This window comes from Oppia nitens, unplaced genomic scaffold, assembly GCF_028296485.1.
Source record: "Oppia nitens isolate AA-2021 unplaced genomic scaffold, nextdenovo-longstitch-racon4-pilon3 scaffold1_pilon_pilon_pilon, whole genome shotgun sequence".
Taxonomy (NCBI): Eukaryota; Metazoa; Arthropoda; class Arachnida; order Sarcoptiformes; family Oppiidae; genus Oppia; species Oppia nitens.
The window spans coordinates 1,851,812-1,877,765 of NW_026533199.1; the positions used below are offsets into that span (position 1 = coordinate 1,851,812).

General features: G+C 29.5%; 8 protein-coding genes across 8 annotated transcripts; 4 read left to right on the forward strand and 4 right to left on the reverse strand.

Moving 5' to 3' along the window:
• Nucleotides 1-28: 28 nt before the first annotated feature.
• On the reverse strand, nucleotides 29-1,024 carry LOC128951715 (ADP-ribosylation factor-like protein 2). Its single transcript, XM_054296974.1, has 3 exons — nucleotides 749-1,024; nucleotides 523-633; nucleotides 29-443 (listed from the first exon to the last, which is right to left on the reverse strand). The coding sequence occupies exons 1-3, from the start codon at nucleotides 811-813 to the stop codon at nucleotides 65-67; spliced, it is 555 nt and encodes a 184-aa protein (XP_054152949.1). The 5' UTR covers nucleotides 814-1,024; the 3' UTR covers nucleotides 29-64.
• A 58-nt stretch (nucleotides 1,025-1,082) lies between these two features.
• On the forward strand, nucleotides 1,083-3,325 carry LOC128951739 (histone acetyltransferase KAT5-like). Its single transcript, XM_054297004.1, has 5 exons — nucleotides 1,083-1,122; nucleotides 1,234-1,408; nucleotides 1,507-1,564; nucleotides 1,656-1,861; nucleotides 1,952-3,325. Exons 2-5 carry the CDS (start codon nucleotides 1,355-1,357, stop codon nucleotides 3,182-3,184), a joined length of 1,551 nt encoding a protein of 516 aa, XP_054152979.1. The 5' UTR covers nucleotides 1,083-1,122; nucleotides 1,234-1,354; the 3' UTR covers nucleotides 3,185-3,325.
• Nucleotides 3,326-3,553: 228 nt separating this feature from the next.
• On the reverse strand, nucleotides 3,554-4,164 carry LOC128952179 (diphthamide biosynthesis protein 3-like). The gene is made up of 2 exons (XM_054297524.1): nucleotides 3,836-4,164; nucleotides 3,554-3,759 (listed from the first exon to the last, which is right to left on the reverse strand). The coding sequence occupies exons 1-2, from the start codon at nucleotides 3,968-3,970 to the stop codon at nucleotides 3,610-3,612; spliced, it is 285 nt and encodes a 94-aa protein (XP_054153499.1). The 5' UTR covers nucleotides 3,971-4,164; the 3' UTR covers nucleotides 3,554-3,609.
• Nucleotides 4,165-5,706: 1,542 nt separating this feature from the next.
• LOC128952984 (ABC transporter G family member 20-like) lies at nucleotides 5,707-9,295 on the forward strand. The gene is made up of 10 exons (XM_054298465.1): nucleotides 5,707-6,210; nucleotides 6,303-6,643; nucleotides 6,707-7,092; nucleotides 7,174-8,020; nucleotides 8,091-8,164; nucleotides 8,237-8,352; nucleotides 8,415-8,574; nucleotides 8,639-8,898; nucleotides 8,981-9,062; nucleotides 9,137-9,295. The coding sequence occupies exons 1-10, from the start codon at nucleotides 6,139-6,141 to the stop codon at nucleotides 9,268-9,270; spliced, it is 2,472 nt and encodes an 823-aa protein (XP_054154440.1). The 5' UTR covers nucleotides 5,707-6,138; the 3' UTR covers nucleotides 9,271-9,295.
• A 1,125-nt stretch (nucleotides 9,296-10,420) lies between these two features.
• Nucleotides 10,421-11,910, forward strand: LOC128952802 (proteolipid protein DM beta-like). Its single transcript, XM_054298246.1, has 3 exons — nucleotides 10,421-10,568; nucleotides 11,001-11,157; nucleotides 11,244-11,910. The coding sequence occupies exons 1-3, from the start codon at nucleotides 10,460-10,462 to the stop codon at nucleotides 11,908-11,910; spliced, it is 933 nt and encodes a 310-aa protein (XP_054154221.1). The 5' UTR covers nucleotides 10,421-10,459.
• A 660-nt stretch (nucleotides 11,911-12,570) lies between these two features.
• On the reverse strand, nucleotides 12,571-16,212 carry LOC128952804 (L-threonine 3-dehydrogenase, mitochondrial-like). The gene is made up of 6 exons (XM_054298249.1): nucleotides 15,912-16,212; nucleotides 13,840-13,882; nucleotides 13,423-13,751; nucleotides 13,296-13,363; nucleotides 12,860-13,217; nucleotides 12,571-12,767 (listed from the first exon to the last, which is right to left on the reverse strand). Exons 1-6 carry the CDS (start codon nucleotides 16,075-16,077, stop codon nucleotides 12,571-12,573), a joined length of 1,161 nt encoding a protein of 386 aa, XP_054154224.1. The 5' UTR covers nucleotides 16,078-16,212.
• Nucleotides 16,213-17,811: 1,599 nt separating this feature from the next.
• Nucleotides 17,812-18,582, forward strand: LOC128952253 (cytochrome c oxidase subunit 6C-like). Its single transcript, XM_054297611.1, has 2 exons — nucleotides 17,812-18,147; nucleotides 18,275-18,582. Exons 1-2 carry the CDS (start codon nucleotides 17,966-17,968, stop codon nucleotides 18,351-18,353), a joined length of 261 nt encoding a protein of 86 aa, XP_054153586.1. The 5' UTR covers nucleotides 17,812-17,965; the 3' UTR covers nucleotides 18,354-18,582.
• A 3,143-nt stretch (nucleotides 18,583-21,725) lies between these two features.
• Nucleotides 21,726-24,971, reverse strand: LOC128951745 (mucin-2-like). Its single transcript, XM_054297012.1, has 3 exons — nucleotides 24,702-24,971; nucleotides 22,869-24,607; nucleotides 21,726-22,789 (listed from the first exon to the last, which is right to left on the reverse strand). The coding sequence occupies exons 1-3, from the start codon at nucleotides 24,867-24,869 to the stop codon at nucleotides 22,006-22,008; spliced, it is 2,691 nt and encodes an 896-aa protein (XP_054152987.1). The 5' UTR covers nucleotides 24,870-24,971; the 3' UTR covers nucleotides 21,726-22,005.
• Between the last annotated feature and the right edge of the window lie 983 nt (nucleotides 24,972-25,954).

Below are 25,954 nucleotides of genomic sequence, written 5' to 3' on the forward strand. Positions count from 1 at the left end.
TATATAAAAATAATAATAAAAAGTATATTTTATTTAACGTATGTTTTTTTACGATAATAATAACTTAATCACTGATGAAAATTCTGGACGCGATATCATCCAAAAGCCAATCGATGGCCGACAATAGATTGAGTCCCGTATAGGCAGACGAGCCAACAATTTTCCAGTGATGTGTCTTAATTGAGTCCACTTCTAACAGTTCGCAAATTGTCTGACAATTTAAAGCACCGGACAGATCCTGTTTGTTGGCCAACACTAGCAAAGTTGCGCCCAATAGACGTTCTTCTTGTAGAAGATTTTTTAGCTCCTCTTTGGCATCGTTCAGACGCAAAGTATCTGAACTGTCGACAACAAAGATAAGGCCATCGGTGGCCTCAAAATAGTTGCGCCAAAAGGCGCGCAAACTTTTTTGTCCGCCGACGTCCCATACGTTCAGTTTAAGACTGTAATAAAAAAAATGACAATTATCTCATCAATTGGTTTAACTAAATATCTAAAAACACATCGACTTCGGAGACTTACTTTTTATGTTCAAATGACGATATCGTAAATCCAAGAGTTGGTGATATTGTGTGAACGTCTTCGCCGTTAAGTTTCTTCAAGATTGTTGTTTTGCCGGAGTTGTCGAGTCCTCTGAATAATTAAAAACAAATCACAAATCGTGAACACAAACAATACAAGACATGATAATTATGACTACAATGTATAAGTCATAGTCATTGATTGAAAGAGAGGGAGAAGTGCTTACAAAACCAAAAGTCGGACCTCTTTCTCCTTTTGTTTGATTTTGCGGATTATCTTCAATAAGCCCATCGTTTGACAATAATTACAAGAGATTACAAGACATCAATTCAAATCACTCATCATCGACAATACCATTGAGTTACTATTGCTTATGTTGTTGTTATTGTTGAAAATAATGGGATCAAATTGGGTGATAATTTTTTTTCTTGTATTAGTTAACATCTGTCATATAATACTGTATATTAGGCAATAGAGGGGTCACACATACATACGTACATACATTGTGTGACAATAACATACATACAGTTGAAGATATTAATTATTTTGTTGTCGTTGTTGTTGTCGATGGAAAACAAACACTGGATGTCCACTGTTTTTGTAAGTCATCCAAAGTCATGATTCAGATGATGATAACTATCTGGATGTTTGAATTGATCCACAAAAACAAACAAACTATTAATAATTGAATTATTATTATTAATATCAAAGTATAACGTAGTGTGTGAGTGACCCCCACATGAATAAGCCATGTCTTAATAGACGACAACAACAATAACAATAACAACACAATGTTTGCCACTTATTGTCCGCCATTTGTATCATAAAAGAAATGAAGACCAATGAAGACCTGAAGGCAGACAACAAATCAGTGGCCGAAACAATGGTCTGTATTATCAATGAATTATTAAATGATTGAATTTTGTCTTTTAATTTATTAATGATTTTATATTAAATTGAAATTTAAAAAAAAACAAAAAACAGATTCAAATAGTCGAAGGATGTCGAGTGCCAACCAAAATGAGATACTCGGATGACTGGCGTATGTCTTATTATAGATCCATATCAGTTGTCAATTGATCCCATAAACTGTATTTTGCATTAATTATCTCTTTAAATGATTATCAACATAGCGTTGGCCGAAATCTTGAGTATCCGCGAGACTCCTAATGGAGACACAATGTATTACATTCATTATATTGATTATAACAAACGTCTGGACGAATGGGTTTCAAAAGAACGACTGGATCTACAGAAACTACAATTACCGCGAAAAGAGTCCAAAAGCGTCAACAATCTGAAGAACGGTTCGCGTCCGTCGTCGCCGGAAAGAGAGATTGTATATCTTATATATTGTCATTTAATTTCAATGATAATAACGTTTGTTTTTATCGGTTATTATTATTATTTTTTTTTTTTTGAATGACAGCCGACACCAGACATTGACGCCACACATCACGACTACGCTCTTCAAAGTCAACCCGAAATCAATTCTGTTGTCAAACACGAGTTGTTGCCGCCACTCGAGAATGGCAACACTGGCAACGTCGCCGCCGCCACCGCAGCCCTTTCACCAGTGGCCATACCGCTTAGTGTACCGAAAAAGATTCCGCCGTCTGGCCGAAAAAGAAAGCACGGTTCAATGTCGACACCGTCGGCGCCCATCAACGACGATCATCACGATCACGATTCGCAAGATTCGATGGCACCGCAATTGGCTGCCGGCGCCAGCGGTGCTGTAGTAGCTCCGCGAACCAGCGGTAGTCTAACCGTTCACCACAGCGACGACATTGTTACCAGAATCAAGAACCTCGAGATGTTAGAGCTGGGCCGACACCGTATAAAACCGTGGTATTTCTCTCCCTATCCCATAGAACTGGTATCACTTCCCTGTATATATCTGTGCGAGTTTTGTCTGAAATATATGAAATCGCGTAAATGTCTTCAAAGGCACAGCGATAAGTGTGTGTTAAGACATCCGCCGGGAAACGAAATCTACAGAAAGCAATCGGTATCGTTCTTTGAAATTGACGGCCGAAAGAACAAGTTTTATGCCCAGAATCTGTGCCTTTTGGCCAAATGTTTTCTCGATCACAAAACTCTATACTACGATACGGATCCGTTTCTGTTTTACATAATGACTGAGATCGATGTCCGCGGTTTTCATATTGTCGGCTACTTTTCAAAAGAAAAAGAGTCATCCGAAGACTATAATGTTGCCTGTATTCTGACATTACCTCCCTATCAGCGCAAAGGTTTCGGTAAAATGTTGATCGAGTTTAGCTATGAATTGTCGAAATTTGAAGGCAAAACTGGTAGTCCTGAGAAACCGTTAAGTGATTTGGGATTACTATCCTATCGAAGCTATTGGTCGGAAACCATTTTAGACATATTAGTTAACTTAAAAATTGTCGAACCAAATGAAAACCCGATGATGACTATCAATGAATTATCAGAGTTGACGTCCATCAAGAAAGAGGACGTCATATCAACGCTTCAGTATTTGAATCTAATTAACTACTATAAGGGTCAGTATATCATAACCTTAACAAAAGATGTGCTCAGTGTCTATGAAAGGGCGGCCGCTAAACGAAAGCTGCGGATCGACCCGAAGTGTCTGCACTGGACACCAAAAGATTGGTCAAAACGGGGCAAATGGTGAACACATACACCAATCATTTGTTGTTAAAGAAAAATTATCGATGAATTAAATTAATTTTCAATTTTTTAGTTATTTAACAAATTTTCACATTTTTTTTTGTTTCCCATCACATCTATACACATCTATTATATATATCTTATACTATTGTATAATATATTTAATTAATTTAATGTAAATTTTTTTTAGAACAAATTAAATTAATGTTTTTTATACATAACTTCTTTTAGTTTTTCGGGTATTTTTTTTAATTACCCGACAGTGATATCGGATGAATGACTTTATTGAATGAATTAAAATTGTCTCAAAAAAAATAATTTATATAAACTATTGAATAATGAAAACAATAAGATATTTAATAAAATTTTTTCGATGAATGATTGATTTGAAAACGATTTCTAAAATTTTTGTTTTAAATAATTTGGTTATCAATTGGTGGCCAAAACAGCCGATTCTTGTTGTTTTTGTTTGACTTTTGCCGAACAAATGTCGCCGATATCGTCCACATTGAATATGACCCGAACTATTAGCGAACACGACGGACATCGGGCAACGTCTTCGCCGTTTTCGAGGTCTTCCTATATTTTTTTTGGGAGACAAACAAAGTTAATGATAGGATGTCTTAGTTTTTTTTTTTTTGGTCAATCAAAGTACTCTTGTGATGGCAAAGGTGTCACCGCAAGGACACGGATAGGTGAATGTGTCCGTCTCTTCGTCGTACGTAAAGTCCTCGATCTCGACCTCGTCGTGAACGACGCCATCATCGCCGTCGTCGTTGTCATCTGTCATCACTACTACTACTGCTTTGGGATCAGCTAACACTAGTGTTGTCTATGTATTTGTCAATATCTTCACCAAAAAACAAATGTCACAATAAGTTATGATTTATTTTTTTGATGGCAAACACTGATTGATATTACGTTATACTGTATTAGTAAACAACACGTGTTTTGAATGTATTGCGTAAACAGTGGACTCTTATTAAAGCCAAACAAATAACGTTTTGTTATAATTAAAAAAAAATAATTATTAATATTACTGTAATTTATAATAATTAATATTATAAATGATTTAATTGTAATTAATTTAATAGGATTTTTTTTATAATTTTATTGTTTATAATAATAATATATACCGTTTATACTATAGAATATACAAAATAATTAAATTAACTAGGACAATTATGATTTATATAAATAAATTTTTAAATAAGATTATATTTATTTCAAAATAGTTTATGTGATGATAAACATAAAATTATTAAATTACATTTAGCATAAAATAGCCTTTTTGATAATTTGATATATAATCATAATTGGCCTAGTTCATTAATTTAATTATTAAATATAAGTGTAATATTAATATATATTTTTAGTGATAATGTAAAAAATCCATCTAAAATAGTATTGTTTAAAACTTTTTATTTTTTTTTATTAAATTTATGTTAGCATATGGTATTATTATTAATAATAATTTTTATGTAGATAATTTATCAAGCTAATTCACTAAAGTAATTCAAAATTGCATATTTTTATTATCTTTTTTAATCAAATTATTATATAATGTGTGTTTTGTATGTGACAAATGTAAAGTGTGTTTATATATGGCATAATTGTCCTGGGCTAATTTGATTAAAATTTATAGTTTTATGAATTTAACTGCATATAAGAGATTTGGTAGATAAAATTTAATTTTATAAATTAACCACTTTCATTTATTGACACTATTAAAACTTTTATTAATAACTATTAATACCTTTAGTATATAAAATTCACTTTCTATAAGATTATTAATACAGAGTATAATAAGTTATAACAGTATATGTAAATAATTTTAAAGTTGATTTTATATCATAAATATTGTGCTAGAATTTTATTGAAAATATTGTTTGCTTTTATAAACAGTTATAAATAGATAAAAAAAATCCTAATTGAGGTAATGATAGATTAAATTGAGGTTAAAAATTAGGTTAATATAGAGTATGCAAATGATGCGATAATTGAACCTAATTTCCAAAACAAATAATAACATTGAAATCAAAAGTAATTTTTGCATTTATAAAAGTTAATTCAATTTTTCAATTTAGATGATAATATAAAAACATAATTGAGTTTGAAATGTTTGATGCAGTTTTCTACACCAATTTTTTTATAACTGAATATTATAAATAATTTCTAATTGAATTTAAACACTACAAAAGTGTAGGAAATATTACAATATTGAATTACATACAAATAATTTTCAAAAAAACAAATTTCTAGACAACAATAACTATATAAATATATATATATCGCAAGTGTAGTCATAATTGTACACAATTTTTGGAAACTTATTATTATCTTTGATCGCAATTTTGAAAACTTTTGTCAACTTTTATATATTAGCGATCATTCATATATAACTATAGAGTATAGAAAAATAATCCATAATATATACATATATATATACCAAATGGCTTTGACTTTGACTTTGTAAAACCAACCAGTGTTGGCTGGAATAGCTTAGGGAGGGGGGTTAGTCTATAAGGGATAAGCTATTTGATCTAACAGTGTATAGACAGTTGAGAAAGCAAACTGTTTGGTCACTTGGTTTGCACCTGAAATGTCAAGTTATAGGCCAATCATAATCTGGTCATAACTGCGTCTACACTAATACAGTACTAAACTTAAAAGCCCTTTTTTTCTTACTCTCAACTCATATATGCTGATCAGTTAGTTATTTATTGGGCTCAGATATCATTTGACTCATCTGTGTCTAACATCACTAAAAGTTTTTAGCCTTAAAATATTTTCTAAAATCAGTCTACCAGTGCTCTCAAACATTGTCTCATCCCAGTCGCCACACATATTGTTAAAAACGTTTTTAACCTAAAAGTTTTTATTATTTTTATTTCTATATTTTTTTATACATTGATTTATTTGAAAATATAATTATTTTATAAAAATAAAACAAACAAAATGTTTAATCTGTACGCCTCGTGGGACAGCTATGAGGCCGACGAAGACGTGGCCACCGATGGTGACCGATGTGTAAGTGTTAAAAAAAATTTTTTTTGTGATTGTTTTGTATTTAATTGACAACAAAATTAACAAAAAAAATAATTAATTAATAAAATTTTTAGGTTTCTTTGGCATCATTTCGTCCGATGGAAATCATATGTGATAACAGTGTACCCATACAACTGTCCACACAACCGTTGACACCAAATATTATTAATAATAACAATAATAATAATAATCATCAGAAAAGTGTTACTGAAATCAATGAGCTAAACAACGTGAAGACGACAACGACGACAACGTCTAGAGATGTCCCACAGGGGTTGTCTTCATTACCAATGGAAAAGTTTGGATCACTTGTGCCGGCCGTCAAAGCAACAGACGTTGTCTATAGCTATGGAAAGAAGAAGAAAACTGTTAATGCATTGCAAGGAATTAATCTGACTGTTCCTCAGGGGTTCATGTAATTGATGAGACACTACTGACAAATATTTTTTTCAATAACGAATGTCTTATTTTTGTTTAGTTACGGTCTTCTTGGACCCAGTGGTTGTGGAAAGACATCACTGTTGAGATGTGTTGTCGGAAGAATTAGCCCGAAGAGTGGCGAAATCCGAGTCTTCGGCACAAAACGTGGAGAAGCTGGTAGTCAAGTACCCGGCGCTGCCATTGGTTATATGCCTCAAGAGTTGGCATTGTTTCCCGATTTTACTCTGGAAGAGACACTTAATTATTTTGGAAGACTTTATCGTATGAAAGACTCGGTGATTGCAAAACGATCAGAATTTTTGCTAAACTTCTTAGACTTACCGGAAAAGCGCAGACTTGTCGGTAACTTAAGCGGTGGTCAAAAACGTCGGGTTTCGTTGGCCGCTGCACTCGTTCACAATCCGCCGTTACTTATATTAGATGGTAAATTGAAATTTATAATTACTATTATATATATATCATAAATAATAATATTAAATATACTGTACTAATGATATTCAAAAGAGCCTACTGTTGGTGTGGATCCACTGCTGCGACAAAGTATTTGGGATTATTTGGTAACATTAAGCAGAAACGAAAGTCTGACAGTCATCATAACCACCCACTATATTGAAGAGGCCAGAGCTGCCAACATAGTGGGACTCATGAGATTTGGTCGCATACTTATTGAACAGACGCCTAAGTATCTGTTGAGACGTTTTAACTATCCGACTCTGGAGGAAGTGTTTCTTCGAGTTTGCGAACTCGACTCGCAGGGCATTGATCTGACCAATCAAATAGAAAGAGAGGGATCTGTTTCAGTCGTCACCAATAATAGACCAGACATTTGCTACGATGTTAATAAAGAAGATTCGATAAACTCGACAATCGGAAGCACCGAAGCTATTGACAGCGCTGTCGAAGACTCGGACTACAGTGTCCGAGACAATCAGGAAGACATTGTCAAAGATTTGACTCTAACTGATACAGTTATCAACAGATACGCTGATATGTCGACAAAAAGCAATGCGCTTAAGGACAGTGCGGCCCGTACTTCGGCGTTGTTCTGGAAGAATATCACTCGTTTGCGACGAAATCTAGCGGTTCTTTTGTTCCAATTTCTTCTGCCATCGATCGAAGTGATCCTATTCTGTACGTGCATTGGTCAACACCCGTTTGATATACCGGTTGCCGTCTTTAATCAGGAAACTTCCGGCCAATACGCTACCGATTTTTTGCAACACATCGACAATAAAACTATTGTTCAGATGCCGTATCCGTCGTTTGATTCGGCACTACAAGCGGTGAAAGACGGCGACGCTTGGGGTGCGCTCGTCATCGGCAAAAATTTTACCAATGCTTTACAAATGAGGTATTATTATTATTATTGGGAAAATATTATAATTATTAATACAATAAACTTATTTATTAATGTTTTTTAGAGTTTTGATGTCCGGGGAGGTCGACAACGAAACACTGGAGATGAGTAACATTCATCTGTATCCCGATATGACCAGTAAGTTCTTCGGGCGATAAAATTTAATTCTTGAATTGGTTAGCAAATAATATATCAATAAACTATTTACAGATCAGATGATTAGTCTAAAACTGTACGAAACAATTACACTATCATTCTTGAGTTTTGGCAGAGAAATGCTTCAAAAGATAGGTCAAAGTTCATCAATGGTTGAACTTCCAATTGTGGTACGTTGTGTTTAAAGATATAATAATTATATATAATTTAATTAATTAATTTTCACCCAAAGTTGGAAAAGCCTGTCTATGGAGAGCGGACGCCCACTTTCACCGAGTTTATGGCACCGGGAGTTGTACTGAGTATTGCATTTCTAGCAGCCGTTGCTCTGACAGCTCTGGCCTTTGTTATGGAACGCAAAGAAGGTCTACTCGAACGTAGTCTTGTAGCCGGTATTAAACAAATATTAAATGTTTTGGATGTCTATCTATGGGATCTAATTAAACTATTTTCCAGGTGTCAGTTCCAGCGAATTCATGCTCTCACATGTCTTAACCCAACTACTAGTTCTGTCAGTACAGGTGGCTCTGCTCTTGATATTCACATTTCTCGTCTTCGAGATACCATTTCGCGGACCATTCATTTGGGTTATAGTGTTGACACTGCTTCAGGGATCCTGTGGTATGGCCTTCGGACTGATGATATCTGCCATCTGTGAAGAAGAAAACTCGGCCACAATGTTGGCTTTGGGCAGCTTTTATCCAAATCTTCTACTTGTAAGTGACTTCTTGTAGAAGATCTCTCTTTGTCTTAAAATTATGGTTAATAAAAATGAAAAAAACTCATTTGCCTTTACAGAGTGGAACCGTTTGGCCGACACAAGCGATGCCAGAGTTTATCCGCTATTTTAGTTATTTATTACCGCAAACCATACCAATCGGTTAGTTTTTTGATGAAAATTTTTATATTAATTTAAATTTGATTTATTTTTGTTGTTGTTGATATCAAAAACAGAGGCCATGAGATATATACTATCGCGCGGTTGGGATCCATCCTATAAGATCGTGGCACTAGGTTTCGGTGTGACCATCATTTGGATCACTTTCTTTTTGACAATGGCTGTCATTATTTTTAAATATAAAAAATAGTTTTAAATCATAAATCATTATTAATATTTTATTTTTTTTAATTATATACATAGTTATCATTTTTAAAAAAAAATTATATATATATGTATAATCTCAAATGTTTTTTATACACAATTTTTTTTATTATAAATTTTTGTTAAATTTTATTTCAAATTATATTTATGTATATAGTTTTTCAGTCAAAATACACAAACAAAAAAACAAAAAAAAAAGTTAGAAGAAATCTTGAAATAACATAAAAAAAACCCTAAACTTATATCAATAAAATAAAACTGATTGAAAAATGTTTTCAATTACATAATAATTTAGTTATCCTACTAGTGGTGACAATAGTCCTCTTAAAAAAAATTGTTGTGTCAACCCATTAATGCTACTCTTTTTTTCTATGAAGGAACCACTGGCACAACAATTAGGAAATACACTATAAATCATAATATATATATAATACCAGTGCTCTCAGCTATGGTGTGAGTCACACATACACTAAATGATATCATTATAATTGTGGGAATTAAATGAAGAGCAAAACACAACAATTTTTTTATTGTTGTTATTATTATTTAATCCAAACAAGTGATGCATTCAATGGAAACATTTGGATGCTTTGGCAACGCTATCACAAGTTTTTTTTTTTTAAAACAAATTATATTATTATTATTTAATTATTTTAGTTGAAATCCATTCAACTTGTTTGCCAACCAATGGGAAACTGTATGTTCTGGTGATGTACGAGTAGGAGTAGCTCATAGTGATTGGGTATGTTTACAGGTAATATAGCTATCAGGTGTGTGTGTATGTGTAGGGGAACGAGGTGTGAGGAGAGGTGCTGTGTTGAGGTATGCCATGACTTTCTGGCACTGGTATATTGAAGGGCGTCGTCCAGTATAATCAACTTTTTTTTTGTATACACAACTTGCATATACACAGTACACAGTATTTTATATTATATTATATTAATATGCAAACTATCTTAAAATTTAATTAAAGTGAACAATAAATATGATGGATGTGAATATATTATAATTTTTATTATATAACAATCACCAAGCAGTTTTATATATATGATATTAGTTATTATATTGTATTAGTATTAACTGACATATTGTTGTCTTAAAATTATATATATATATATATATACATCGCAACTGCCAAACAACTGTCTGAGTGTGGAAGCGTTTATTTGGTGATAATGTTGCGCAACGCCGACGTCTCGTATTCAAGTATAGCCCCGACCCGTGGATCAGATAATAGTCAATGTTTGTGTTGCTTCTGCACGTGGCACTGCTCGCACTGCAAGTGTAAGTGTGCGGCCGCTTAATCCAATGTCACAACTGTGTCGCACCAGTTATCTGTTGTGTTCCGATCCCTTTTCCTCCCTTCCCTTCCAAAAAAAACATCAACTGTCCCTCACTTATAGAAAGTTAATATATATGCTAATGTCATTCATATGACTATATGTACTAAATATTAAAAAAAAACTTTTTTATTTTTAGTGAACTAATTTAATCCAATGTCGCTAAATTATATACTGATATATTAGATGTTAAAGAAACGTTATATTGTGTGCTAAACTAGCCGTAAAGTCATAATTGCATGCTATATACTTTATATACAGTATATACACTATTTATATATAATTTATATATCCGTTAAAGAAATAATAATATTATTATTAAGTTAATTGTTGTCCAAATTTTTTTGACCAATCGATTGTCCCTCCAATATGATAGCCTGTTGTAGATCATGTTTCTTGAGACTGCCGTACGGAACCATTACATCGACCATTTTGGGTGCATTTGGCCTTATAATGGCCATCATATCGATCCTTCACTCGACAACTATAGCCGATCGTTTGACTCATGATCTCATTCGCAGAAAGTATTATTGGTTAGTGTCTGGGAATCGATTGGGTGATGATATCCTTTTATACAGTTTATTAGAAAAAAACTTATTATTTTTTTACTCCAAAATAGGTTAAGCGATCTGAAAGTTTGGTACGTGGTTTTGGCCATATTCTTGTCGGTGATTATTGTAATCAATTTGTTTATCGGATTCGCCACCACTGGAAAAACTGGGGCCAAGAATGGAAAGTCGTGTCGGACGTGTGGCTGCAATCGTTCATCGACTACAACGTGTCTCATAAAGACTATATTTGTGGTCAATTACATACTGTTCTATCTGCTACTGGTGCTGACAATTGTCGTTTTGTTGACACTATTTATTTGCTATATGCTAAGCAATCTGTGCAATGAAGGCGCCCATATGATTATCGACCCTCAGAATGCCAACTGGCCCTATCCGACCGATACCCGTGCCGGCCAGTCGGCCCAATATATCGATTTGCGACAGTTTTCGCCGCTACTGTCGTTGCGTTCAAATGAGACACAGTATATGTATTTCAAAGACGATAGGCTGAAAAAATTGTGCGGCGATTATGTGTCCGCCCTGTCCTTCTACATAGTCCTGTGCGCCATAGGAATGGTAGCCCTGTGTTCAGCGTTTCTCAACTTTTTGATCAATTTATCCGTTAATTGGGTACGAATCGGTACCAAACAAAAGTACGCTGAGCTCATGTATCTGAATGGAGCAGAGATGACAGCATTTAATGACGGCGCCGCCGACCATAACAGTCGCTATTGATTTAACATTGTTTTATGCATTTGTTTTTTATATATATATAAAATAGACAAATTATATTTAATATAAATTTAGTTATATTTACACTTTTAAACTAATATTTTGTATAATATATATGTATTATATTATCCAATGCTCATTGAATACATTGTATTTTAACTTTTTTTATATGGAAAAAAAAGTTTTTTGTCAAAGTTTAGATAATATATTTATATTTTAAAGTAATATATAATATATTGATTTATATAAAAGTTATTTATAAATTTTTTTTGGAGAAAAGTATAAAATATTCATAAGTATTATATAATATATGCAATAATTGTATTTATTATTATTATTAACTTTTTTAGAGAATATTTGCTAATAAATAGAGAATATTCTATATATATATTGAATGTTACATTCAATAAATTCATTGTTCAAAAAACACATTTAAAAAATAAAAAATATTTACATTAAAATAACATTGTAACATAAAATAGTAATTTTCAAAATTCATAAAAAAATAATTAGAAATGTATAATTAAGTTATAATTATATATAAAAACAGTATAAAAACAATAATATAACAACAAAATAAAATCATACAAACAATTAATTATTATTTAGTAATACAATTAATTAATTAATTTTTAAAACTTAAAAAAATAATTAATTAAGTAATCAATAGGCAGTTGCGGCAAAAGTTTTTTGAGATTCGTGTGGAATCTGATTGTTGGTTGTCCTCAGATAAGGACTGTTATATTTTGGTTGCAATAATGCAAACATTGTGGCGCACAGGGCGTCCAAATCATACTTATGACTCCAACCCCATTCTCTACGGGCATTGATGTCATCTAAAATTTGTGGCCAACTATCAGCTTAAAACAATAAACAAATTTTTAAATATATATCATTAGAAACATAATATAATAATAATTATTATTATTTTTTATGTCATAAAATTCAATACCAATTTGTTGTCTGGCGTCCGGTTTGTAAGTCACCTGAAACTGTGGTACATATCTCTGGATGGCAGCGACCAACTCGTTAGGCGTAAAACTAATAGCATTCACGTTATATGTCCGCTGTTTTAGTTTGTCTTCTGGTGTCTCCATAATAGTAACCAATGAGTTGAGACAATCGTCGATATACATCATCGGTAGTCTGGTATCGGGATTCAAATAGCACTCATACTTAGCAAACTTCAATGCATCGTGAAATATAGAGACGGCATAATCGGTGGTTCCGCCGCCAGGATTAGTGTCAGCAGATATGACACCAGGAAATCGTAGGCAACGAAAATCCAGACCAAACTTTTGGCAATAATACTAAAACAAAGAACAATTGAAATTATATTATAGTTAGTTATATAAACTTATATTATATTTAAATATTGTTTAAATTACTTCTCCAATGAGCTCTGCGTGCACTTTGGACACACCGTATATAGTTTGCGGGCGTTGGACACAAAAATCTAGAGTTTTCAAAATAATTATTATTTTTATTTTAATACCAGTGCTTATTGTATAATACCTGGAGTTGACGGTACTCTCTGTGATGTTGGCCCGAAAGCGCCGATAGTGGACGGCACGAACAGTCTTAAGTTGTACTGACGGCTCAGCTCCAGTACATTGTGCAGACCCTCGATGTTGACCCGCATGGCCAGCGGTACATTATACTCGCCAACCGAACTGAGTAATGCACTAAAATGTATTAACCAATCGATCCGATGATTGACGACAATCTCTTGCAGGTTCTTGAAGTCCATGATATCGGCGTAAATGAATGGTCCGCTTTCGACAATATGTTTGGGCGCCTTCACTATGTCCGACATAATTACGTTTTCGGTGCCATACTTTTCTCTAATATTTTTGTTTGTTTGATAATTTTATTTTAGATATTAATTGATTTTATTGTTACAAAAACCAAGTGTATGCTAATTATACGGACCTCATAACTTTGGCCAGTCCAGTGCCTAACTGACCCAAACTACCTGTAGTTTTTTTTGTTTATAAATTAAAATGCAATATTTTAGAAATGTTATTTTGATTTAATCAAAAATTATTAAATTATTTTTTTTTTGGATAAATTCTTCCTTGAACTTGAAATTTTTAGCAAAAAAAATTATAAATATTATTATTATTATTATACTTATTATTTTACTTATATTTTTTTATACTTATATTTTATACTTATATTACTGTATTATTATTTAATGTCTTTAAGGGGGGAATTTTTTTGCTAATTATTATACTTACTATAAGTATTATTATTATTATTATTAATTAATTATTTTATGTTTTAAGGTATATGTATTGTCAAAGACAAACATCACCTCATATATAGTCTGACATTTTAGTAAAACTCCTAATACTGTACTATATGTGCACTAATATGTCCTTCAATTAATGATTTTCATAATGATTTGTATTTTTAATTTTATTATTTTTTTGTGGTTTGATTGGGAGTTGAAGGAGACACGTCTTGAGAGACCAATTGTATAGTGATTTAGTTTTTTTTAATAAAATAAAATAAAATATTCCTCCAAAATGCTGTTACTAACTATTATAACTTACTGTACAATATTAATATATATATATATATATATTCTACTATTACTTATTAATAATACCTGTATATCAATTTTTATATACAGTACCTGTAAAAATAATTATGTGTTTTTTGTTAGATTTACGGTATACACTGTATACAGTATTTAGTTATTAATAATGTATATAATATTTTTGTAATGTTATGTAATATTGTAATTTATTTTATAATTTAAAGTATTATTAGTATAAAATTATATAATGATCTTTTATTACAGATTTTTTTTGCGATAAAACTTATTTAATTATTTTCCTAATGATATAGCAATTCTTAAGGAATATTTCTTAAGTAGTGATTCATTATATTTTTTGCTAAAATAAAAAATATAATTATTTAAATAATTGCAAGTATTGTTTGGCTAACAATTTTTTAATAGTTCACTATTATAGAATAAAATAAATTTATTGTAGTATTTAAAAAATTAATTAAAACCCATATTTGTCAATATTAAATGTTTTTTAAAACTATTTATAAAAATATTTAGATAGATATTTCAAATTTAAGATTTATATACATTTTATTTCAAAATATTAGTAATTTTTTCTATCTATTTGTCTAATAAATTGTTATAACAAATATACACCAATCTTTTTTAATTAAATTGCATATATAGTAATTTATTGATTAATTTATTTATTTATCTATTGAATAGATGTCAAGTCATATTAAATTATGTCAAATCATTAAAAACAATTATTTGTAAAAATAAGCATTTATTTAAAATGTGTATAGATTTAGCTATAATATAAAAATAACAGAGCTATAAATATTTAAAATTATAACCACATAATTATTTATCTAATTGTTAAAACAGTTAAAACTTTTGTGTAATTTAAAAAAAACTCTGTTATTAATTTATAGTTTAATTTTACAAATATTTTGCTATTTAATTTTAAATTGATCTGAATTATTAATAATATAGTAGTTTATACCTATAATAATAATAATAACACAGTATGAACTTAAATAATAAATTTAGACGATATGTTTAAAATAAATTTTAAGTAAAACAATACATTATATTAAAACCCTTAATTATCATAAAAATTATAAAATTACTATTATTTGTAAATTACTATAAAATTGATGACGTTTATAATAATAAAATTGCAATTTTAAAAATTTTACTTAATATATAATTTTTTGAAAGTAAAAGTAAACAAACTACAAATTAATTTATTAAAGTAATTATTTAAAATTATTAAACTTAAAAAGTTAAATAAATTATTTAAAATTTTCATATATTAATATTTTTCATTAAGTAAAAATAAAATCAATAAAGTTTATATAAATTTCAGCATTTAATACACAATTTGTTCAATATATTTAACTATAACTTTTTTTTATTTGATAAAACTTGTTATTATTTAAGTTTATTAAGATTTTACATTAAAATTGAAATAACAACTCACCAGTAATTAGTACTTTCGGAGGACTCCTATTATATGAAACCATTTGATGATTGAATCTGATCTGAATTTTTGCCGAATTGTTGGCAATATTCTTGACATTAATTAACTGTTTGTTAATTAATTGGTTCAGAATATTCTTTCCATTCATTATGATATTTGTGTACATATTTTGTTTGACAAAACTTTTAATATCAGTTAATTAAAAAACAAACAAATTTGTTTTGTCAAAGAAATTAAGTGCCGATACAAGTGATGACTTGAAAGTTAGTGACTGAAAGTCTCTGTCAATCCTAAAGTAAAATTCAATTCAATTCAATAATATTTTATATTATATATACATATATCTATACTATCTATTTAGTTGCGAATTAAGGCTTAACTATTAAATTATATTTAATAATATATATTGTATGTAAAAAATACGTCATAATTGCGTGGATCGGCATTGAAACTAAGCTCCCGGCGCTTTCAGAGCCTAAATACCTGCGCTTTTTATTTTTAAGAAAAACAACTATTACAAAAAACTTTATTACTAAATCATTTAATGTTAATTGAAAAATACACTAAAAAAATCTAATATATAATTTTATACAATTTAATATTTTTTGATGTAAATAACAACACTTTACTACTAATGTTTAGGTAATTGTCATTAAATAAAAAAAAAGTTTAAAAACTATGTTTTCCTAATAACTACAGCACTTGTAAATAGCATCACATGATATTAATATTAAAACAGTAGAATAATTTACATTTGAAAACATTTGAGAAAATAGTTTTATATCTATATAATTATTTTTAAAAAAAATAAAAATAAATAAATGATACTAGCAATATTAGTAATAAATAAATATTTTATTTGTTTATTTTTATTAAGATTTTTTTAAAAACATTAAAATATCTAATATATATTTAATTATTTGCTAAATTATTAATTATTATGATTGATATATTATTAATAAATATAACAATAATTATCTAATACAATAATTAAATTAGTATCAAACTAAATATATTAAAAATTTATATAGTTTAATTTTTTTTATTATTAAATTTATAAATTTCACTTTTATGCTCAATAAAAAAATTATTACTAATATACTAAACAAATAATAATAAATATAAAATAGTAAGTATATTATAAAATATATATTGTGACCTAATTTGAATATTTAAATATAATAAAAAATTTAATGTATAATAATAATAATAATGTAATAATTATTTAATTGATAAAAATCTACTGTTTCCCGCAATTACAGGTATAAACTAATTATAGTGTACATATTATAATTGATATTAATTGATGTTATATAATTGATATTTTGATAATTTATGATAATTATGCATGCTACTTTATGTATATATATCAAATTAATAATAACAAAATTAACATACAATTTTTAATAAAACTAATATTAATTTCCTGTTTTCGTGTCAATAATTTCAAATTATTACAATGTTATTAAATTTACATATAATGTTAATAAATATGAATCAATAAATATCCAAACAATATTAAACAAAATTAATGTAATGTAATTAATTATAAGTATTGAATTGTAAGCAAAGTTTTTATTTTTTATTTTTGCTAAAACAATCGATAAATAAAATAATTTTATAAAATAATGGCGCAAATCGTATGAATTTATTTAATACAGAAAAAAAACTTTAAAATAATTTACAATATTAATTATAATAATAAAAAAAAATAATTACAAACATTTTTTTGGATAAATTATTGACTATTATTATTATTAAATTATGATTAAATTAAATCCAATAATTATTTTCAAATTAAATATTTCTCATATGTATTAAAAGTTTTTTGTAATAATTTCCAAATTTTCCAAAACTTTAACGTTATTTATGAACAGCAGTACTGTTTGTATGGCATTCATATTATAACCCAAAAGTATTGTATAAACTATTAAAATAATAGATTGAAAGCCATAGAAAACAAAACAAAAATAAACAGTTGTTTGATATCATTATTATTATTATTATTATTATTATTATTATTATATCCATTGATAACTCGTGACCACCAGATAATGGCCAACACATCTGCCGTCGCCTCATCCGGTAAACTAGCGAAACCACAACTACGCGGTTACGCCCAGCGCTATGTCCGCCGCCATCTGATCGGTGCCATCACACTATCGATGGTCGGAGCCATTGCCTGGAAGTACTTAGTGGCCGAACCACGCAAACGACGATACGCCGAGTTTTACTCGTAAGTCTTCAGCCTTACCACCTGTTTGTTGCCTAAAGAGATACCACTTCTTCCAGTTTTTTTGTTGTTGATATTATTGTCTAATGAATTGATTTTTTTCCCGATTTCTTTATCACCAATTGAACAGCACGTATGACGTCGCCAAAGAAGAGGCACGACTTAAAAGTCTTGGTCTTTACGACAATCCCTTTCCGTTTGATGACTAAAACGTGTGTTTGTCTTGAATGGCCTTTAAATTTGGTCATCAATTGATCGGTTTATTAATGAGTTTTTTTAGATTAAGATATATATTGCAGACTATATGTAGATTTGATTTGTTATTAATTTTTGTCCCAAAAAATTACTTATAATTAGTGTTCATTAATAATTAAATAATAAATTTATTAAAAAAATATATGTTTTAATTCAATTGATTAATAAAATAAAATATATATATATTAGTTAATTGCAAGTTTTATTTACAACTATTGCATTATTATTTGAATGTTTGTTTTTTTAGTTTAGATATATTTTTATTACCGGTAATAATAATAATATTCAAATTTCTATATTAAAATTATATGAGAAATATTATAATAATAATAATAAAATTCATATAAATTATAGTCAATAAAATAAAATATTATAATTATTATTATTACACAATAGCCATGAAATGTTAAGCGCTATTGTATTAGTGATAATAACCAAAGTGACTGATGATTATATTTGTATTATATTGGTTATTAAAAACAACTAAATTTAATTTATTATTATTATTATATATATATATTGCAAAAATATTGTATTCAGTTAAGTAGATTTATTAAATAATATTATTTTTATTAATTATTAGTTGAGCAATAAAAGTAACTACCCTGATGTAATTATTATCGCTAATAATTTTGGTGTGAATTTTGCTTAGAGTGGTCATCTAAAAAAATTAAAAAATAAATAAATCGATTTTGAAACTCATTTATCATCAAAAAAAATATTTAATTGTCAAACATTATCATCTGAATATTTTTGTGGCTTATTTAAAAAAATAAAAACAATTACAAATTATTATTGTAATTATTAAAAAACAAATTATTTGAAATTGTTGTACAAAACCATTTTACGGTTTTTTGCGGAATTTAGAAATTTAATGAACTCTAATTTACTATTTTTTAAAGTAACAAGGTAAAATGAATTTGATTTTTAGTGTTTTTTTTGGTGTAATTATTTCAGTATATCACCCATTGAATGGGATAGTAAGGTAATTATAATTCACTGTTAAAATAAACTATTTAAACTAAAAAATCTAAATTTCATTGTGATAGGCAATTGATACAGATAAGTATATATGATTTAAAAAAAAACTGTTTCCAAAATAATGCAGTAAACAAAAAACTAAAATCATATATAATTTTTTTTACAAAAATATGTACATTTAATTACCGGTTTATTAATATAAATTGTTGTATTGATAAAAGCTTACTATAAATATTTGTTTAGATTTCCTATATTTTGTTTTCCTTTATTATTGACTTTTAGAGTAAAGAAATTATTAATAAATATTTTTTTTATAGATAAAGTTTGTCAACTTATATTCAATTTATCAAACAAAAATAAATATATAAATTTACTGTATATTATAATAGCTGTATAATCTATGTAAACCATATATACAAAGTAATAATAATAATAATACTATAATATTCATAATATAATGACCTTTTTATGCATATGTTGTATATATTCTATACTATAGAATATACAATAGAATATTATTAATATATTATTAATATATTGTATATTAAAATAATTTTTTTGTTAATATATTTAAATTGTATATTTTAATAAACAGAGTAACATATAGTAGTTTTTTGATAATTTTTTTATTTGATTATAAGTTTATATATTTTTTATATATATATTTATATACAGTTAGATTTTATTAAATTATTCAAAAGTATATATTATGTACATATTAATATTATTATTTAACAATATATAATTTCAAAATATCAATTGTTTATAAAACTTTAAATATTAATCATACAAATATTTTTCTTTAAATAAAATTATTATTTTGTTTTTTTTCTCTAAATAAACTGAATTTATAGATGGTGGTGGTGGTGGTGGTGATGGTGGGGGGAGGGGTTGGAAAAAATGAGTGGGCAATTTTCTAGTTTCACTAATTTAATTAATAACATGTAAAAATTTTTAAATAGTAAACAACAAAATATATTTTTTATATAAAAAAATTAAACATTAACTCATGAAATGTTTCAGAGTAATTTTTGTTAAAAAAAACATTATAATAATTAATAATAATAGTAATAATTGTGTTAAACAAATTGTAGTAATAATAATAATAATAAATGCAGTGAAAAACTTATTCATTATTTAAAAACTAATGGCAACAAAAATTTTTTTATACAATTATTATTTCTCAACAGCAATATATATATATAAAGCACTTTTATATTAATAATAATTTCATTAAAAATAAGCGGTAAAACAATTATTGTCAAACATTATCTACAAAAAAAATTGTGACTATTATCTACAATATGTATTTATGGATGAATATTAACATCAAAAAATAATATTTTGTTGTTTGCAAAAAACTAGTGATAATTGTTTGGAGAAATTATGAACTTTCTCTTCTAAATTAACAATAATAATAATAATACTAATACTCGCCATAAACTATCGATAAATAAAAAAATCACAAACAATTTTTGGATATAATGTTTGACTAAAAAAAATAATTTCATTAAAAGAGGGTAAAATGATGCTTTTTTTTATTGAACAAGGTTATAATGAGTTATGAGGGGGCGGGAGGGCTGCTCGGGAAAGGTAGTTCATCAGTGTTAATAATGTTGTAATAAAAATATAGGTCATTTAGAAAGAGAGAGAGACTAGTAGTTAATGTTTAAATAAATTTCATTTTTTATTAAAACAATTATATATTTTATGATATATATATACACCACAAACAATGCGTTTTTTCGTGTGTTAAAAATGTATTTTTTATATATAATATATATTTATTTATATATGTTGTGACTGTTAGTCAATGCAATTTATTATTATTTATTTATTTTTGTTTTTCACTGACAAATGCATTGTCAACAATGGATCGCAACACAAGTGAATGGATAGACCGAAACCTAACATTTTTTAATCAAAAAAAATTATACATTTTGTTTGTTTGTTTGTCTGGTCTGATGTTTTCATGCATTTTATATACAATAATTGGCCCCAAAATAATTCATAATTGAATTGAACCTAAATTTACTATTTTAGGGACAATTATTGCATAATTATGTTAGGTTTTGGTCAATAATATAACAAACTTTTTAATGTTTTCTCACAGATCCTCATCGATCTTTACAAATGTAATATACAATTAATATAATTTTTCTCTGTTTTCAAACATATATTGCAATTTTTTCAGTTTATATAATTAAAATTTTTAATAATCTTTTTCTTTTTAAATCATCTAAATATTAAATATTGTTTTGTAAAAATTAATTTAAATAGGTAAACAATTTTAAATTAATAAAATTTGATGATATTAATATATATAAATTATATATATATATATAATATTTATATAATTTGTTATTTACAAGTATTTATTTTTTTTTTAATTATTTTGTGTGGATTGCGATCATAACTCTCCACATACACACTCACACACACCACTCACCCGCGCGTGTGTATGTATGTATGTGTATGTCTCTATACTTGCAAACTTGTGTGGAGTAGTAGTAGATATCTAAAAAAAATGGTAACAAAGACATGGTGTTTGGTGTATGGATGCATTGGTCGATCACTTTACAGAAAAAACTGATCCCAATGCCCTCCCCCTCCCAAAATCAATCACTATGTCGGTGAATTCATTTGAATTATTGAATAATTATTTTGAATGATCGGCCAATTTGTATGATTGGTGTGATTTGTATGGTTTTTTATATGATTCTCAGTAATACACGCTTTCGTTAGTATGGCGTCACCATTGGGTACGTCTATAGATGATTGCGAGGACACATCGGTACCAGACTTTCCTAATCCCGAATCGGTGTCCGACGAGTGTTGGTTGTCCTTACCATTACTCCCTGTATCGGATAGACTTCGTTCAGAGTTACCGCCGGCTTCCGATCCCGTGTCCATCTCTGGGAATATGGCAGTCGGCGACGGCCTATCGTCTTCCTCTTCGTCACTCATTGGCTCTAAAAGACCAGTGAATGGATTGATTAAATGCTTGGCTTTTCCAGACATCGATGTTGTTGTCGTCGTAGTTGTTGTTGCTGATGTTGGCGGTGGTGTCATATCATTCACATCATTGTTTGATTTATTACTACTAATCACAACAACATCTGATTCACTAATTTTATTATTGGTTTCAGATGCCAACGATTTATTTAACAATTCATGGTTAGGGCTGGCAATACAGTTAGGACTAGACTGTGATTTATCATCGTTTTGTAGATTAGCCTTTATATTAGCCGTTGAATTACTTATTGTCACAAATAATGGTTTCAATAATTGCGTGGTCGCTATTGGAGGCGAACCGACGTTAGTAGCCGTGAGTTGTGGCCGTAAAGGCAAATGACCCCCTCTCACAACCTGTGGCTGCCCCTGGGCTTCGGGGTGTATTGATGGATATCTGCAAAAAACAAATACATAACCATTAAATATATATAATTATCATTAAAAAAACTTATTGATCATTGATGATGACAAACCTGGACATTGAGTTGATAGGAATACTTATTTTATAAATTTTGAATGTTTTGGTTTGCACTTGTTGTGAGCCCATTGTCGGCGACGGCGACGACGACTGCGTTAATGACTGCGACTGAAGCAATGGATTGGACGGCGGCAAGCATTTTGGTGATGAAGAAGCGCTGGCAATGGTCGACACAGTTGTCTGTAATACACTCGTCGGTATCATAGTCTGTGTTATATCATTTGTATTTATAACATAAGCTGACGATTCGTTACAAGTTTCCGGTATGTCTTTCTTTTCTTTCTTCTCCTGTGTCTCTTGTCTTGACTTTCTACTGATCCGTGGCTTTCGTTTGTGTGCCAATTCGGTCGTATGATTTCGTTTGTGTCGATTGACTACTGTATTATTATTATTATTATTGGGCGCCGACGTCACTGTTGTGTGTGGCGCGCCCTTTATGTGTCCCGATGTGGCGTCACTTTGTAATAGATTCACAAGAAGTGGACTCGTGAGCGCAACATTGACTGATGCGCTGCTGCTGTGAACAGTTGAAACACTTGGTGGCTGAGTTGGATGAGACACATATGTCGGCGCCGTTGCCGTTGTCAATGATAATATCGATCGACAAACATTGACATTCAAATTATTATCATCTCTTGAGGTTGTCGTTTGAGGTTTTGTTGGCAATGAGATAACAGTAGTCGAACTAACGTTTGTGTTGGTGGTGAGGGATGGTGTTGTTGTGGTTAATATGGTCGTTGCCGAACTATTTTGCGGTAATAATAATAATTGGTCTGTTGTTGGTATTGTTGTTGTTGTTGTTGTTGACATTATTGTTGGTGTTGCTGTTGTTGTGGTGATAGTGGTCTGACTGATATTCAATGGCAAGCAAACCGAAGGCGCACTTGTGATCACATGATTAAACTTTTGAACCTTTGGTGTATTACTGGAAGGGTGTCCCGGATGATGATGTTGTTGGTGGTGGTGGTGATGGTTGAACCCTTGTTTTGTATGCATAGCCTGATACTGCATACTAGCGAAGGGAAATAATCCATAATTTGACTGAACATCACGTGTAGTCGGCGATGCATTCGTTATGGTCGGCAGCCGTGCGGCGGCGGCTGCTGCAGCGGCCGCCGCCCCCGAGGCGATGCCGTTGTTTGAGACAACTGACAATGTGGTGGCAGTCGATAAAACACTAGTCGTTACCGTTGTGTTGGTGCTTAAGAAGGGTATCGGTTCAGTGTTGACGGGTGCGACCACATTAGGCGAACAAAAGGCAGGCAAATCGCGACTCGTGGATGGGCTGGGGTTAGGGTTGTTGTTGTTGGTGACGATAGTAGTGTTGTTGTGATTATTGTTAGGTCCGGGACTGTGATTCGGGCCGCGAACTACAACATTGTTCACCACATTCACCTGTTGTTCACTTAAATATTGTGCTATATTTTTACGGGTAATCTCTACACTGGACACACTACTACTCGAAGGCGAATAATTGTAATCATTGTTAGACGACTCGGCCAGCGATGAGACGACACTACTGGAAGTCACGCTATTGTTTAAAATAGTATTTGTATGGTTCACAACACTATTTGTTATAGTAATCGGCGATGAGTTGACCGCCGATGGCGTCGTCGAAGCACTACTCGTGTTGACACTAATTGTTGTGTTGAGCGCCGAGGAGTCACCGATTTTGCCGACCGTTAATTGCTGGCGATTCTCATTGAGCCGGTTGGCTAAAGTCAATGTAACCACCTATAGAACATAATACAAACTTGCATTAATTTATCGGTAATCACGGGTACGGCCATCAAAAAAAAAATGTTGGTCAACAACAACAACAACAAACCTGATCGTCGTCGTCCAATTGCACGGAACGTACGCCCAGCTCGCGTAGCGTATGGTCGCCACATCGGGCCAGTTGTCTTAGCCGATTGGCTGCGTCTCGAGGTATACGAAAAGTGACTGTCACGGTGTCCCACGGGTCCACTTTGGTCACGGGAAAAGGCATCATCATCTACGACAACATCGATAACAACACACACACTGACAGCCATTTGCTGAAACACTAGTTATCAAACACCGTACACATCTCTACATCACATTTATACAATATATTTAACTGTACTGTAAATGTATTAACAATAATGTGTTGTGTGTTGTGCTTCAAATTTGTGCTACTATTTTATATGTAGAGGTGTGTGTGTGTTTGTGTGTCGGGAACTGTTAGTACACACATACAAATTAAACAAACTAGTGTGACCAACTTTTTAAAAATTAAAAAATGTAAACCATATTTTGTGAGCAAACAACAAATACAATTTGAATTATGTTTGATTGTACTAACTAACTAAATAAATCACAATTTACTATAAAAACTACTTGCGCTAAAAAATGCTATTTAAATATTGAAAATTAACAATGCACATCTAAACTCGTTATTTTCAATTTTTATGTCAATGAAAGTGGTCATTGAAATATTAAGTTTACTTTTTTTTTGTCTATACTTTATTAAATCAATTATATATCAAATCATACCATTTTAAATACCAATTTAAAAATCTATTTTTATAATCAATAATTTTGTTATATTTTTATTGTAAACATTTTAGTTTTTTTAAAAAATAACTACCATTTTGTAACAAATCAACAAATTTATATGTTTTGTGTTTATATAATAAGTTAATTAAGTATTAAACTATTATACGTTTCATTAAATTTTTACGGAATTGAAATATAATAAACTGTTAACACTGACTGACTGTCAGTCATGTGCCTAACACTTGCTATTAGAGATTAGAATCAAACCAAATAAAACCAAAACTTTTAGTAACCAAACCGTTCACCAAAAAATAAAATTTAAAAAATAATTACTGTATTATTAAAACTGAATTAAATAATTTTTTTTTTAAAATTACATAATTTAAATTTAATTCTAAATTAAAAATTAAAAATTAAAAATTAAAAATTAAAAATTAAAAATTAAAAATTAAAAATTAAAATTAGTTTTTATATATCACATTATTTAGTCTTAATTGCATTTTTAATTTGTTATAATTTATTTGTTTTGTGTGTGCGTTTTATATATAAATTACAAAATAA

What these genes read in the sequence shown, in the direction of transcription:
- LOC128952802 (XM_054298246.1), top strand. Translation starts at nt 10,460, where the DNA reads ATGTTGCGCAACGCCGACGTCTCGTATTCAAGTATAGCCCCGACCCGT. An exon ending in GCACTGCTCGCACTGCAAGT is followed by an intron (nt 10,569 to 11,000) that starts GTAAGTGTGCGG and finishes CCAATATGATAG; the next exon opens with CCTGTTGTAGATCATGTTTC. An exon ending in ATTCGCAGAAAGTATTATTG is followed by an intron (nt 11,158 to 11,243) that starts GTTAGTGTCTGG and finishes ACTCCAAAATAG; the next exon opens with GTTAAGCGATCTGAAAGTTT.
- LOC128951739 (XM_054297004.1), top strand. Translation starts at nt 1,355, where the DNA reads ATGAAGACCAATGAAGACCTGAAGGCAGACAACAAATCAGTGGCCGAA. An exon ending in AATCAGTGGCCGAAACAATG is followed by an intron (nt 1,409 to 1,506) that starts GTCTGTATTATC and finishes AACAAAAAACAG; the next exon opens with ATTCAAATAGTCGAAGGATG. An exon ending in GAGATACTCGGATGACTGGC is followed by an intron (nt 1,565 to 1,655) that starts GTATGTCTTATT and finishes TTATCAACATAG; the next exon opens with CGTTGGCCGAAATCTTGAGT.
- LOC128951745 (XM_054297012.1), bottom strand. Translation starts at nt 24,869, where the DNA reads ATGATGATGCCTTTTCCCGTGACCAAAGTGGACCCGTGGGACACCGTG. An exon ending in AATTGGACGACGACGATCAG is followed by an intron (nt 24,608 to 24,701) that starts GTTTGTTGTTGT and finishes TATGTTCTATAG; the next exon opens with GTGGTTACATTGACTTTAGC. An exon ending in CCTATCAACTCAATGTCCAG is followed by an intron (nt 22,790 to 22,868) that starts GTTTGTCATCAT and finishes TGTTTTTTGCAG; the next exon opens with ATATCCATCAATACACCCCG.
- LOC128952804 (XM_054298249.1), bottom strand. Translation starts at nt 16,077, where the DNA reads ATGTACACAAATATCATAATGAATGGAAAGAATATTCTGAACCAATTA. An exon ending in GGACTGGCCAAAGTTATGAG is followed by an intron (nt 13,752 to 13,839) that starts GTCCGTATAATT and finishes CAAAAATATTAG; the next exon opens with AGAAAAGTATGGCACCGAAA. An exon ending in ACGCAGAGCTCATTGGAGAA is followed by an intron (nt 13,218 to 13,295) that starts GTAATTTAAACA and finishes TCTTTGTTTTAG; the next exon opens with TATTATTGCCAAAAGTTTGG.
- LOC128952984 (XM_054298465.1), top strand. Translation starts at nt 6,139, where the DNA reads ATGTTTAATCTGTACGCCTCGTGGGACAGCTATGAGGCCGACGAAGAC. An exon ending in ACTGTTCCTCAGGGGTTCAT is followed by an intron (nt 6,644 to 6,706) that starts GTAATTGATGAG and finishes ATTTTTGTTTAG; the next exon opens with TTACGGTCTTCTTGGACCCA. An exon ending in ACCAATGCTTTACAAATGAG is followed by an intron (nt 8,021 to 8,090) that starts GTATTATTATTA and finishes AATGTTTTTTAG; the next exon opens with AGTTTTGATGTCCGGGGAGG.
- LOC128952179 (XM_054297524.1), bottom strand. Translation starts at nt 3,970, where the DNA reads ATGACAGATGACAACGACGACGGCGATGATGGCGTCGTTCACGACGAG. An exon ending in ACACCTTTGCCATCACAAGA is followed by an intron (nt 3,760 to 3,835) that starts GTACTTTGATTG and finishes AAAAAAATATAG; the next exon opens with GAAGACCTCGAAAACGGCGA.
- LOC128952253 (XM_054297611.1), top strand. Translation starts at nt 17,966, where the DNA reads ATGGCCAACACATCTGCCGTCGCCTCATCCGGTAAACTAGCGAAACCA. An exon ending in CGATACGCCGAGTTTTACTC is followed by an intron (nt 18,148 to 18,274) that starts GTAAGTCTTCAG and finishes CCAATTGAACAG; the next exon opens with CACGTATGACGTCGCCAAAG.
- LOC128951715 (XM_054296974.1), bottom strand. Translation starts at nt 813, where the DNA reads ATGGGCTTATTGAAGATAATCCGCAAAATCAAACAAAAGGAGAAAGAG. An exon ending in GAGGTCCGACTTTTGGTTTT is followed by an intron (nt 634 to 748) that starts GTAAGCACTTCT and finishes TTAATTATTCAG; the next exon opens with AGGACTCGACAACTCCGGCA. An exon ending in TCGTCATTTGAACATAAAAA is followed by an intron (nt 444 to 522) that starts GTAAGTCTCCGA and finishes TTTTTATTACAG; the next exon opens with TCTTAAACTGAACGTATGGG.